Genomic DNA, 12977 nt, shown 5'->3' with positions numbered 1-12977 from the left:
TACCTCTGCAGATTCTGGAGAAAGCTGCAGAGATCGCCGGGTCAAGCGACTGCTTGCCCATGGTACTGTCGTGAGTTCCAACAACTCAAACACTTCCACACACACACACAAGTGCTCCCTTTACTCCAGAGCAGCAGGCGCCAGGCATGTTGCAAGCATTTCTCGGACAGAAAGCAGACACCAAATGTGTCAGAGGGGAGGATATTGCTATGACTGGTTTCCAAGGCAACCCAGTCAGTCCTGATCCAGGGTGGTGTTGGCAGGCTGGTGCACTGTCACAATAGTGTCTCTCGGAGGAATCTGAGGCTAAGATCAGCCCTCCTGTTCCACCCCCCACACACAGTCTTGTACAGCTAACCTTGTGGGGACACACAATTCAGTCCCATTCAAAATCATATTATTCCTTACCTGTACTCTTACCTTAACCCTAACACAAATTCTAACCTTAACCCTAAACCCCCTAGTAATAGCATTTGACCTTGTGGGGACCAACAAAATCACCCATCCTAAAGCCCCTGTGGAACAGGACACACAGTTATGTAACACCGTGTGAAGCAGAGGGCTTGCCAAAACATCTCCTTTGCAGGGAGGTGTGTGTGTGGTAAAGGTTTTCAAATCAAATCAAATGTATTTATATAGCCCTTCGTACATCAGCTGATATCTCAAAGTGCTGTACAGAAACCCAGCCTAAAACCCCAAACAGCAAGCAATGCAAGTGTAGAAGCACGGTGGCTAGGAAAAACTCCCTTGAAAGGCCAAAACCTAGGAAGAAACCGAGAGAGGAACCAGGCTATGAGGGGTGGCCAGTCCTCTTCTGGCTGTGCCGGGTGGAGATTATAACAGAACATGGCCAAGATGTTCAAATGTTCATAAATGCCCAGCATGGTCAAATCATAATAATCACAGTAGTTGTCGAGGGTGCAGCAAGTCAGCACCTCAGGAATAAATGTCATTTGGCTTTTCATAGCCGATCATTAAAAGTATCTCTACCACTCCTGCTGTCTCTAGAGAGTTGAAAACAGCAGGTCTGGGACAGATAGCACGTCCGGTGAACAGGTCAGGATTACATAGGCAGAACAGTTGAAACTGCAGCAGCAGCACGGCCAGGTGGACTGGGGACAGCAAGGAGTCATCATGCCAGGTAGTCCTGAGGCATGGTCCTAGGGCTCAGGTCCTCCGAGAGAAAAAGAGAATTAGAGAGAGCATACTTAAATTCACACAGGACACCGGATAAGACAGGAGAAGTACTCCAGATATAACATACAGACCCTAGCCCCCGACACAAAGTACTGCAGCATAAATACTGGAGGCTGAGACAGGAGGGGTCAGACACTGTGGCCCCATCCGATGATACCCCCGGACAGGGCCAAACAGGAAGGATATAACCCCACCCACTTTGCCAAAGCACAGCCCCCACACCACTAGAGGGATATCTTCAACCACCAACTTACCATCCTGAGACGAGGCCGAGTATAGCCCACAAAGATCTCCGCCACGGCACAACCCAATGGGGTCGCCAACCCGGACAGGAAGATCACATCAGTGACTCAACCCACTCAAGTGACGCACCCCTCCTAGGGACGGCATGGAAGAGCACCAGTAAGCCAGTGACTCAGCCCCTGTAATAGGGTTAGAGGCAGAGAATCCCAGTGGAAAGAGGGGAACCGGCCAGGCAGAGACAGCAAGGGTGGCTCGTTGCTCCAGAGCCTTTCCGTTCACCTTCACACTCCTGGGCCAGACTACACTCAATCATATGACCCACTGAAGAGATGAGTCTTCAGTAAAGACTTAAAGGTTGAGACCGAGTTTGCGTCTCTCATATGGGTAGGCAGACCATTCCATAAACATGGAGCTCTATAGGAGAAAGCCCTGCCTCCAGCTGTTTGCTTAGAAATTCTAGGGACAATTAGGAGGCCTGCGTCTTGTGACCGTAGCGTACTTACATAGCGTTCTTATGGTCTCAAGCTTCAAGCTCTTATTCTGTGTCGACTAACTATTTAATTGTTGATCCATAAATCAATCAAACATGCATGCAAGTACAGATCTATTTGTATCTGTCTGATGGTGGATAGGATTACATGCAGTGTACTCTGATTCCAGATCTGTGGTTAATGGTGACTTCTACCTTTAGCACCCCTTGCTACTCCTCTGTACGTAATGTGATTTCTTACCCTGTGCTGCCACCTCTGTACGTAATGTGATTTCTTACCCTGTGCTGCCACCTAGTGGTAACTTACCACCTCTGCTGTTTCCCCACAGGGCCGAGGCGGTAAGAAGTTCCACATCGAGCTGAAGGAGATCATGGAGAGGGACCCTCTGTCCCAGCTGTGTGAGAATGAGAAGGACCTCATCTGGACACTACGCTACGACTGCATGGAGAACTTCCCCCAGTCACTGCCCAAACTGCTGCTCTCCGTCAAGTGGGGCAAACATGAGGACATGGCCCAGGTACATACTGTGCCACATGAACCTGTCTTGTGTATTGATAGTGTTTTTTAACACACTAAATTTCTTCTCAAGGGCAATAAACTAGTGTGCCTCAATGGTCAGATCCTAAATGAACCCCTAGCCCATACCACTAGGCCCCTCATCAGTCCCTTCAAAGATCTGCTGTGCTCCTGTATTGGTTATTAATCATAGTGAATGATCTGTCTCTCAGCTCCAGGCCTTGCTGCAAATCTGGCCCAAACTGAGTCCCAGGGACGCTCTGGAGCTGCTTGACTTTAACTATCCAGACCAGTACGTCAGAGAGTACGCTGTGGGCTGCCTGAGGGATATGAGGTAGTCCACACGCTCACAGACACGCTCACACACTACTATTCCTAGTTCACTTACTGTTGTAATGTCTTACTCACTATCTCTTCCACTCCCGCTCTGGCTCTCCCCCCTCTCCCTCTTTCTCTCACCCCCTCTCCCTCTCACCCCTTCTTCTGCTCCTGCTCTCCCCCCTCTCTTCTCTATTTTCCTCTCACCCCTTTTCCGCCCCCTGCTCTTCCCCGTTCCAGTGATGAGGAGTTGTCTCAGTACCTGCTCCAGCTGGTCCAGGTGTTACGTTATGAACCCTACTATGACTGTGCCCTCACCCGCTTCCTACTGAACAGAGCCCAGTGCAACCGCAACATAGGACACTTCCTCTTCTGGCATCTCAGGTGAGAGAGAGTGAGACGTAGTGTGTACGTGTAAGGGTGTGCGTACGTGTAAGGGTGTGCGTACGTGTAAGGGTGTGTGTGCACGTGTAAGGGTGTGTGTGCACGTGTAAGGTGTGTGTGCACGTGTAAGGGTGTGTGTGCACGTGTAAGGGTGTGTGTGCACGTGTAAGGGTGTGTGTGCACGTGTAAGGGTGTGTGTGCACGTGTAAGGGTGTGTGTGCACGTGTAAGGGTGTGTGTGCACGTGTAAGGGTGTGTGTGTGTGTGATTATTAATTTTTTTCACCTTTATTTAACCAGGTAGGCTAGTTGAGAACAGGTTCTCATTTACAACTGCGATCTGGCCAAGATAAAGCATAGCAGTGTGAACAGACAACACAGAGTTACACATGGAGTAAACAATAAACAAGTCAATAACACAGTAGGGGAAAAAAGTCTATGTACATGGGTGCAAAAGGCATGAGGAGGTAGGCAAATAATTACAATTTAGCAGATTAACACTGGAGTGATAAATTATCAGTTGGTCATGTGCAGGTAGAGATATTGGTGTGCAAAAGAGTAGAAAAGTAAATAAATAAACAGTATGGTGATGAGGTAGGTACATTGGGTGGGCTATTTACCGATAGACTATGTACAGCTGCAGCGATCGTTTAGCTGCTCAGATAGCAGATGTTTGAAGTTGGTGAGGGAGATAAAAGTCTCCAACCTCAGCAATGTTTGCAATTCGTTCCAGTCACAGGCAGCAGAGAACTGGAACGAAAGGCGCCAGTGACCTGGAGCCAGTGGGTCTGGCAACGAATATGTAGCGAAGGCCAGCCGACTAGAGCATACAGGTCACAGTGGAGGGTGGTATAAGGTGCTTTAGTAACAAAACGGATGGCACTGTGATAAACTGCATCCTGTTTGCTGAGTGGAGTGTTGGAAGCTATTTTGTAGATGACATCGCCGAAGTCGAGGATCGGTAGGAAAGTCAGTTTTACTAGAGTAAGTTTGGCGGCGTGAGTGAAGGAGGCTTAGAGTGGGTGTCTAAGGGTGGGTGTCTAAGGGTGCGTGGGTGCGTGTGTCTCAGGGTGCGTGGGTGCGTGTGTCTCAGGGTGCGTGGGTGCGTGTGTCTCAGGGTGCGTGTGTCTCAGGGTGCGTGGGTGCGTGTGTCTCAGGGTGCGTGGGTGCGTGTGTCTCAGGGTGCGTGGGTGCGTGTGTCTCAGGGTGCGTGGGTGCGTGTGTCTCAGGGTGCGCGGGTGCGTGTGTCTCAGGGTGCGTGGGTGCGTGTGTCTCAGGGTGCGTGTGTCTCAGGGTGCGTGTGTCTCAGGGTGCGTGGGTGCGTGTGTCTCAGGGTGCGCGGGTGCGTGTGTCTCAGGGTGCGCGGGTGCGTGTGTCTCAGGGTGCGCGGGTGCGTGTGTCTCAGGGTGCGCGGGTGCGTGTGTCTCAGGGTGCGCGGGTGCGTGTCTCAGGGTGCGTGTGTCTCAGGGTGCGCGGGTGCGTGTGTCTCAGGGTGCGCGGGTGCGTGTGTCTCAGGGTGCGCGGGTGCGTGTGTCTCAGGGTGCGTGTGTCTCAGGGTGCGTGTGTCTCGGGTGCGTGTGCGCGGGTGCGTGTGTCTCAGGGTGCGGGTGGTGTCTCAGGGTGCGCGGGTGCGTGTGTCTCAGTGGTGCGTGGGTCTCAGGGTGCGTGCGTGTGTCTCAGGGTGCGCGGGTGCGTGTGTCTCAGGGTGCGTGTGTCTCAGGGTGCGTGCGTGTGTCTCAGGGTGCGCGGGTGCGTGTGTCTCAGGGGGTGTCTCGCGGGTGCGTGTGTCTCAGGGTGCGTGCGTGTGTCTCAGGGTGCGCGGGTGCGTGTGTCTCAGGGTGCGTGTGTCTCAGGGTGCGCGGGTGCGTGTGTCTCAGGGTGCGTGTGTCTCAGGGTGCGCGGGTGCGTGTGTCTCAGGGTGCGTGGGTGCGTGTGTCTCAGGGTGCGCGGGTGCGTGTGTCTCAGGGTGCGTGCGTGTGTCTCAGGGTGCGCGGGTGCGTGTGTCTCAGGGTGCGTGTGTCTCAGGGTGCGTGCGTGCGTGTGTCTCAGGGTGCGCGGGTGCGTGTGTCTCAGGGTGCGTGTGTCTCAGGGTGCGTGCGTGTCTCAGGGTGCGTGTGTCTCAGGGTGCGTGTGTCTCAGGGTGCAGGGTGCGTGTGTCTCAGGGTGCGTGTGTCTCAGGGTGCGTGTGTCTCAGGGTGCGTGTGTCTCAGGGTGCGTGTGTCTCAGGGTGCGTGTGTCTCAGGGTGCGCGGGTGCGGGTGTGTGTCTCAGGGTGCGCGGGTGCGTGTGTCTCAGGGTGCGTGGGTGCGTGTGTCTCAGGGTGCGCGGGTGCGTGTGTCTCAGGGTGCGCGGGTGCGTGTGTCTCAGGGTGCGCGTGTCTCAGGGTGCGTGTGTCTCAGGGTGCGCGGGTGCGTGTGTCTCAGGGTGCGCGGGTGCGTGTGTCTCAGGGTGCGCGGGTGCGTGTGTCTCAGGGTGCGTGTGTCTCAGGGTGCGTGTGTCTCAGTGTGTCTCAGGGTGCGTGTGTCTCAGGGTGCGTGTGTCTCAGGGTGCGTGTGTCTCAGGGTGCGTGTGTCTCAGGGTGCGTGTGTCTCAGGGTGCGTGTGTCTCAGGGTGCGTGTGTCTCAGGGTGCGTGTGTCTCAGGGTGCGTGTGTCTCAGGGTGCGTGTGTCTCAGGGTGCGTGTGTCTCAGGGTGCGTGTGTCTCAGGGTGCGTGTGTCTCAGGGTGGGTGCGTGGGTCTCAGGGTGCGTGGGTCTCAGGGTGCGTGGGTGCGTGTGTCTCAGGGTGCGTGCGTGCGTGTGTCTCAGGGTGCGTGGGTGCGTGTGTCTCAGGGTGCGTGTGTCTCAGGGTGCGTGTGTCTCAGGGTGCGCGCGTGCGTGTGTCTCAGGGTGCGTGTGTCTCAGGGTGCGCGCGTGCGTGTGTCTCAGGGTGCGTGCGTGTGTCTCAGGGTGTGTGTCTCAGGGTGCGCGTGTCTCGTCTCAGGGTGCGTGCGTGCGTCTCAGGGTGCGTGTGTCTCGTGTGTCTCAGGGTGCGTGTGTCTCAGGGTGCGCGCGTGCGTGTGTCTCAGGGTGCGTGCGTGCGTGTGTCTCAGGGTGCGTGCGTGTGTCTCAGGGTGCGTGCGTGTGTCTCAGGGTGCGTGTCTCAGGGTGCGTGCGTGCGTCTCAGGGTGCGTGCGTGCGTCTCAGGGTGCGTGTGTCTCAGGGTGCGCGCGTGCGTGTGTCTCAGGGTGCGTGTGTCTCAGGGTGCGTGCGTCTCAGGGTGCGTGCGTGCGTCTGTCAGGGTGCGTGCGTGCGTCTGTCAGGGTGCGTGCGTGCGTGTGTCAGGGTGCGTGCGTGGGTGTAAAGATTTAAAATACATTTTCCTCTACACAGGCTGTATTCTTTTGTTGGTGTATGTTCCGTGAGGTCATGTGCATTAACCCACCCCAGGTATATTATTTATTATTATTATTATGACTGTAACTGTAGGGTGACTGTGCTGCCCCCTGTAGGTCAGAGATGCACATGCCAGCTGTCGCTGTCCAGTTCTCTCTCATTCTGGAGGCTTACTGTCGCGGCAGCATCCCTCACATTGAGGTCCTGAAGAAACAGGTAAGGACCCCAACACTGGCGCGCTCACGCCCTGACCCCAACCTTATACTGTAGTGATTCATTCACAGGTTATCTAATTCTGTCACCACCTCTAATTCTATAGTTTCCCTTCAGTTCAGAATTGGGTTATTTATAAAGAAGTCAGATGACAGCAGCCTGACTTCTAACCTCTGACCTCTACTGTATTAGCCCTGACATCCGCACTGCTGGCAGCTTCCTCCCACTTCCTGTTCACTGCTCTCCTTCCTGTTTTGGAATGAACTACCACACTGTGAGATGTTTCAGGAAGCCCATGCTGTCATGTGTAGCATCTGTGTCAGATTTGAAAGGCAATACAGAAGTGGTGTAATTTCATCATTATTACATTGCGTTTCTTCTAGGTTGTAACAACATTACGCCCCCTCTCTCCATAGGTGGAGGCTCTGAGCAAGCTGAAGTCTGTTGTAACAACATTACGTCCCCTCTCTCCATAGGTGGAGGCTCTGAGCAAGCTGAAGTCTGTTGTAACAACATTACGTCCCCTCTCTCCATAGGTGGAGGCTCTGAGCAAGCTGAAGTCTGTTGTAACAACATTACGCCCCCTCTCTCCATAGGTGGAGGCTCTGAGCAAGCTGAAGTCTGTTGTAACAACATTACGCCCCCTCTCTCCATAGGTGGAGGCTCTGAGCAAGCTGAAGTCTGTTGTAACAACATTACGCCCCCTCTCTCCATAGGTGGAGGCTCTGAGCAAGCTGAAGTCTGTGTTGTAACAACATTACGCCCCCTCTCTCCATAGGTGGAAGCTCTGAGCAAGCTGAAGTCTGTAACAACATTACGCCCCCTCTCTCCATAGGTGGAGGCTCTGAGCAAGCTGAAGTCTGTGTTGTAACAACATTACGCCCCCTCTCTCCATAGGTGGAGGCTCTGAGCAAGCTGAAGTCTGTGTTGTAACAACATTACGCCCCCTCTCTCCATAGGTGGAGGCTCTGAGCAAGCTGAAGTCTGTGTTGTAACAACATTACGCCCCCTCTCTCCATAGGTGGAGGCTCTGAGCAAGCTGAAGTCTGTGTTGTAACAACATTACGCCCCCTCTCTCCATAGGTGGAGGCTCTGAGAAAGTTGAAGTCTGTGTTGTAACAACATTACGCCCCCTCTCTCCATAGGTGGAGGCTCTGAGCAAGTTGAAGTCTGTGTTGTAACAACATTACGCCCCCTCTCTCCATAGGTGGAGGCTCTGAGCAAGCTGAAGTCTGTAAATGAGCTGATCAAGCTGGGCACCATCAAGAACGCCCGCAGTAAGACCAAGGAGGCCATGCTCACCAAAGAGGCCATGATGACTTGTCTGAGACAGAGTGGCTACACAGAGACCCTCTCTGACCTGCACTCCCCTCTCAATCCCAGTGTCCTGCTATCTGGAATCAAGTAAGGACCAGGGGGAGAGGGTTAGATGGGAGTGGAGAGGGGGATGTGGATGATTTGACTCTCTCTTGCTCTATTTTTTTTGCTTTTTCTCCCTAATTCCTCCCCTCTTTCATCCCTGCCAGTGTGGAGAAGTGTCGGTACATGGACTCTAAGATGAAGCCTCTGTGGATCGTCTACAACAACAAGCTGCTGGGGGGAGACACCCTGGGAATCATCTTCAAGAATGGAGACGGTACGAGGGGGTTGGATCTAACATTGACATGTTAGTCATTTAGCAGACGCTCTTATCCAGAGAGACTTACATGAGCACTTAGGATTAAGTGCTTTGCTCAAGGACACATCAACCAATTTTTCACCTAGTCAGCTGGGGGATTCAAACTAGCAACCTTTCAGTTACTGGCCCAATGCCCTTAAGCGCTAGGCTACCATCCTCTAAGAGATGAAATGTAAGATCACTAAAGTTCAGGGGGAGAGAGCGAGGGAAGAATAGTGAGGTCAAGATGGAGGGATGTGTATTATGGAAGGTGGTTTGAAGCTGGAAGGGTGAATGAAAGACTCCTCTCTCTTTCCAGACCTGAGACAAGACATGTTGACACTGCAGATCTTGAGGTTGATGGACCTGCTATGGAAGGAGGCCAATCTGGACCTTAGGTGTGTATATTAATGTAAAAGGTGTGTGTCCTCAGTCAGACTCTGTCAGTAAGGCTTGTTTGTTCCTGTTCTCTGTAGGGAAGAGGACGCTGTGTTGGGGGGGGGGGCTTAATCACCCCCTGCTAGCCTGACCTCTAACCTCCCCACATCCATACCCCCAGCATCACACACCCACTACCCGCTTCTCATCCTAATCAAATCCACACACACTAGCGCTCGCTCTCATACTCTAACACACACACAGTCTACCACATCTGGAGCTGAGCAGTGTGTGGGATTGTTTTGACAGTTGAGCTGGGGGGCAGGCTGTTAGGTTACAGGGACAAGGGCTCAGCGAGCAGAAGGAGCTCTGCAGACAGGATCATAAAACCACTGTGATGTGTGATCATGCGTACATTCTGGTCACATGCTGAGACCGAGCCAGGGAAAAAGGAAACAACATGGAGATAATTATAGGGTGCATCTCAATGGTGTTGATGATGATTCATTGGAACAAAATGTGTCTGTGCAGAATTGTGCCTTACGGTTGCCTAGCGACTGGTGACCGGTCCGGGCTGATCGAGGTGGTGTCGTCGGCGGATACCATCGCCAACATCCAGCTGACCAGTAGCAACGTGGCGGCCGCCGCAGCCTTCAACAAGGACGCACTGCTCAACTGGCTCAAAGAGAAGAACTCTGGGTAAAACCACACTTTGCCAACGGGTTTGTTTGTTTCTTACACCAGGGCTCTTTCTCAATGTGACTTTCCAAAAGTTCTGTATGTTACTGACCTATTTCATAGATATGTAACTGTATGTATATAACAGGCAACATGTTAGTGAGCTGCTATGCTTTGGCGGTACAAACCCAGTGAAAGCTCCCACTTGGCCAACACTTTTTATTTTGTGTTTGTGTACTATGCAGAGATGCTCTGGAGAAGGCGATCGAGGAGTTCACCCTGTCATGTGCAGGCTACTGCGTGGCCACCTACGTCCTGGGGATAGGTGACCGCCACAGTGACAATATCATGGTTCGCAGCACTGGACAGGTGGGTTGAGGTGCTCCCCTGTACGACAGGCTAAATCACAGAGGTTCATTTATGGACTCTTTTAATGGAATCAACTTCTTACATTGTGTGTGTGTCTCAGCTCTTCCACATAGACTTTGGGCATATCCTGGGGAACTTCAAGTCTAAGTTTGGCATCAAGAGGGAACGCGTCCCCTTCATCCTGACCCATGACTTCATCCACGTCATCCAACAGGGAAAGACGGGCAACACTGAGAAGTTTGGCAGGTGAGCTTCTGTCCCCTTTCACTACTCGGGTGATCCAGGCCGGGAACACTATCTGTTGCTTTTATCAATTGTCTACTTGAGTAAATGTATAGTGAACTGAATGTGTGTGTTGTGCCTAGTTTCCGTAATTACTGTGAACAAGCCTACCTGATTCTGAGGCGGAATGGGAACCTCTTCATCACCCTGTTTGCCCTCATGCTGACTGCTGGACTGCCAGAGCTCACCTCGGTCAAGGATATACAGTACCTAAAAGTAATTGACACACACGCACGCAGTATATAGTTGGCCATGTCACATGGGCTACAGTTTACATGTGCTACAGAAGTAATCTGTTATGATTAGAGTAGTTAAGTCTCCTCCCTTCTCCCCTGTAGGACTCTCTGGCCCTGGGGAAGACCGACGACGAGGCACTGAAACAGTTCCGCCAAAAGTTTGACGAGGCACTGAGAGAGAGCTGGACCACCAAAGTCAACTGGATGGCCCACAACGTGGTCAAGGACAACCGCTCCTAGAACAGACAGACATCCTGAAGCTGGAGGGTTAAAGGTCAGGGGTTAGGAGGGTCTGACGTCTATCCAGGGCTGGGACAACCGTGATTGAGCGGGCTAAGGTGTTGCTAAGGGGTGAAGACCAGACAGGACTGGACTTGGGGCCTTAAAGAAGGGAACCTAGAAGACCATCTTAAACACACATGCTCTTACAGGCTTAAAATCCCCCCTCCCTTTTGCCTTTCCTCTGGCTTTTGAAGCTGCTGTGTGCCTCCAGCCAGTCCAACAGTCCCATTGTCTCTCCCTGATCTTGTGACATATGTGGGTAATGTGGTTGCGTGTTTTGCACTCGCTCAGTGAGAGTCAGAGCCCAACACCTGAGGAATAGTGTGGTTTCTCCGGCCCCCCCCCACCCCGTTGTAAATGGACTGCCCCCTTGGAGCCTGGACTAAACTAATGAGGAAGGGGACAGGGGTGGTTATCAGCAGGACTTCTGATCTGACTCGTGTTGGACTTAAAGGGAGAGGTTGGGGTTTATCACACCCACTCCAGGCCTTGCACCAGACAGTTTGATTGACAGCACACGTAAAGACTGGGTGTGTAAAGACTGAGGACCAAAGCGGCTCACCCGCGTGTCTTTAAATGACACCAAAACGTGCACATGGCCAGAGGAAGTGGGTCTTATTGGACTTTATCTCACGAGGCTCCAGTCCATCTTGAAAGTGTGCCTAAAAACTGGAACAGATTGTATCTTTTAGTTTTTTTTTCATGTTTTTATTTTATTGCCATTTAAGATTTAATTCTATCTAAGATGTTTAAGATGTATATGTGCCAGACTACTAGAGACAGAGTTAGAGAGAGAGACCCTGTGGTCTTGAGAAAGAGTCAGTCATGACCAAATTCTTTGGACGCCTCCTCCCGACAGCTGAAGAAACGTTTATGTGAAGGTTTTTCAGCTTTACGCACTCTGTTGTCCCCTCCTAGTAGCTTGCAAGTTATTTCTCTCACTGTAACCTTAACAGAACTGCGGGAAAGCAGTGCTCAGCAAGCTGGGGCAAAGAACACTGATTTGGCGTGCATGCTGTGCGCTCCACACTGAATACACCATCCTGGTGACATCCCGATGGTTACCAATATTATAATATTTCTCATGAAGGCTGCTATCCTACTTGGAATAAAACAAACTCTAGGGAAAGATTTGGCCGAGTTCACATTCGTCGATTGATTTGGTGGTTTTAGCTCTAGGAAAGAGGCATCCATGTGAGTGGGGCGGTTCAATTTGGTCACGCAGCTTCTGTCTTTGAGAAAAGGGGTGAATTAGACCATCAAACACTGGCATCATTTTGAAGAAAGGACGGAGGGAGAGAGAGAGAGAGAGAGAGAGCTTAAAATGTTTCTAAAACTTTATTTTGTGTTCCTGCTTTGGAATGTGGATGTAACATTCCTGTGTTCCATTTTATCAAACCATGGTGGTTGTTGGGCAAACAGAACAGGAACAAAGGGTGAGTCCTCACCACACTACCCCATAGAGGTATTATCACTACCCCATAGAGGTATTATCACTACCCCATAGAGATTCTGTCTTACAGACTTGCCTAAGGATGCCAGAACTAGTCTTTCAAAGCACAAAACTGCTCACATGATAACCACAATGAAAGAACTCACTAAGAAATAACCGAAGCATGTAACTAAAATGCCTTTTAGGACCAAAACAAAAGAGAACTTTGTCGTTTTAGGTTTGTTTTTACTGTGTTTTTAATAATCTGTTCAAAAATTGAATGTTTGTGTGAAAAAATGTCTTATTTTTTACATCAGCTGAAATGGGCGGAGTTTTGGACCTGTGGGAGCGGTTTGCCAGCAGAAGGCGTAACACTGCGATTCAAAGCTACTTCCTGGGTTTGTCATGAGGGGCTCTTCCAGTATCTGTGTTTTGATTTTGTGCAATATCCGTATAGGAGTCTACATGATGTAAATGAACCCTTGGGCCCTGATGCCTGAGGCTATAATGGTTGTCACTGTGGGTTCATGTGTATTGCTGCTGTATTTCTCACTGCCAGCCTTCGTAAGTCTCTCAGACACTGAATATTGTCAAATGTACAGGCTTTTATGCTTTTGCAGTTTTTTGTTTTCATATGAGTTTTATTAAAGTTATTTTCCATCTAACTGCATTTTTCTTTTGTAATGTGTTTGCGTGGGTGCAACTGTGCGTGTGTGCGACTGCGTGTGTGCCCCTTCAATCACTGCAGTGCCAGCGTGTCTGTGCATAAGATGTGGTATATTTGCGTAACAAATTGGCAGTGCACAAGGACGAGCACAGATTTGATCCCTGTGGCTATGGCACTGTGATGAATGCAGATTGATTCCAGGCCCAGAGAGCCTGCATTCTTTCCACTGTGGTTGTGTGAGTGAAGGAGGGAGAGCACAGTGGGG

At 51.3% G+C, this 12977-nt stretch overlaps 1 protein-coding gene across 2 annotated transcripts in view; it reads left to right on the top strand.

Moving 5' to 3' along the window:
* Nucleotides 1–12715, top strand: part of LOC118392345 (phosphatidylinositol 4,5-bisphosphate 3-kinase catalytic subunit beta isoform) — a 92643-nt gene extending 79928 nt beyond the window's left edge. For both annotated transcript variants that reach the window (XM_035784300.2, XM_052511005.1), the window contains exons 12-24: nt 12–62; nt 2260–2448; nt 2660–2781; nt 3006–3149; nt 6635–6734; nt 7939–8135; nt 8258–8367; nt 8708–8786; nt 9298–9465; nt 9690–9813; nt 9914–10059; nt 10179–10311; nt 10434–12715. In XM_035784300.2, coding sequence (XP_035640193.1) covers nt 12–62; nt 2260–2448; nt 2660–2781; nt 3006–3149; nt 6635–6734; nt 7939–8135; nt 8258–8367; nt 8708–8786; nt 9298–9465; nt 9690–9813; nt 9914–10059; nt 10179–10311; nt 10434–10571 — 1701 coding nt within the window. In that variant the 3' untranslated portion in view covers nt 10572–12715. The remainder of the gene's footprint in view (nt 1–11; nt 63–2259; nt 2449–2659; nt 2782–3005; nt 3150–6634; nt 6735–7938; nt 8136–8257; nt 8368–8707; nt 8787–9297; nt 9466–9689; nt 9814–9913; nt 10060–10178; nt 10312–10433) is intronic.
* Nucleotides 12716–12977: the final 262 nt, after the last annotated feature.

The sequence above is a fragment of the Oncorhynchus keta genome, chromosome 1 (assembly GCF_023373465.1).
Source record: "Oncorhynchus keta strain PuntledgeMale-10-30-2019 chromosome 1, Oket_V2, whole genome shotgun sequence".
Classification (NCBI taxonomy): Eukaryota; Metazoa; Chordata; class Actinopteri; order Salmoniformes; family Salmonidae; genus Oncorhynchus; species Oncorhynchus keta.
Note: the sequence above shows the minus strand (reverse complement) of the source record. Positions and strands in the feature narration are given on the sequence as shown.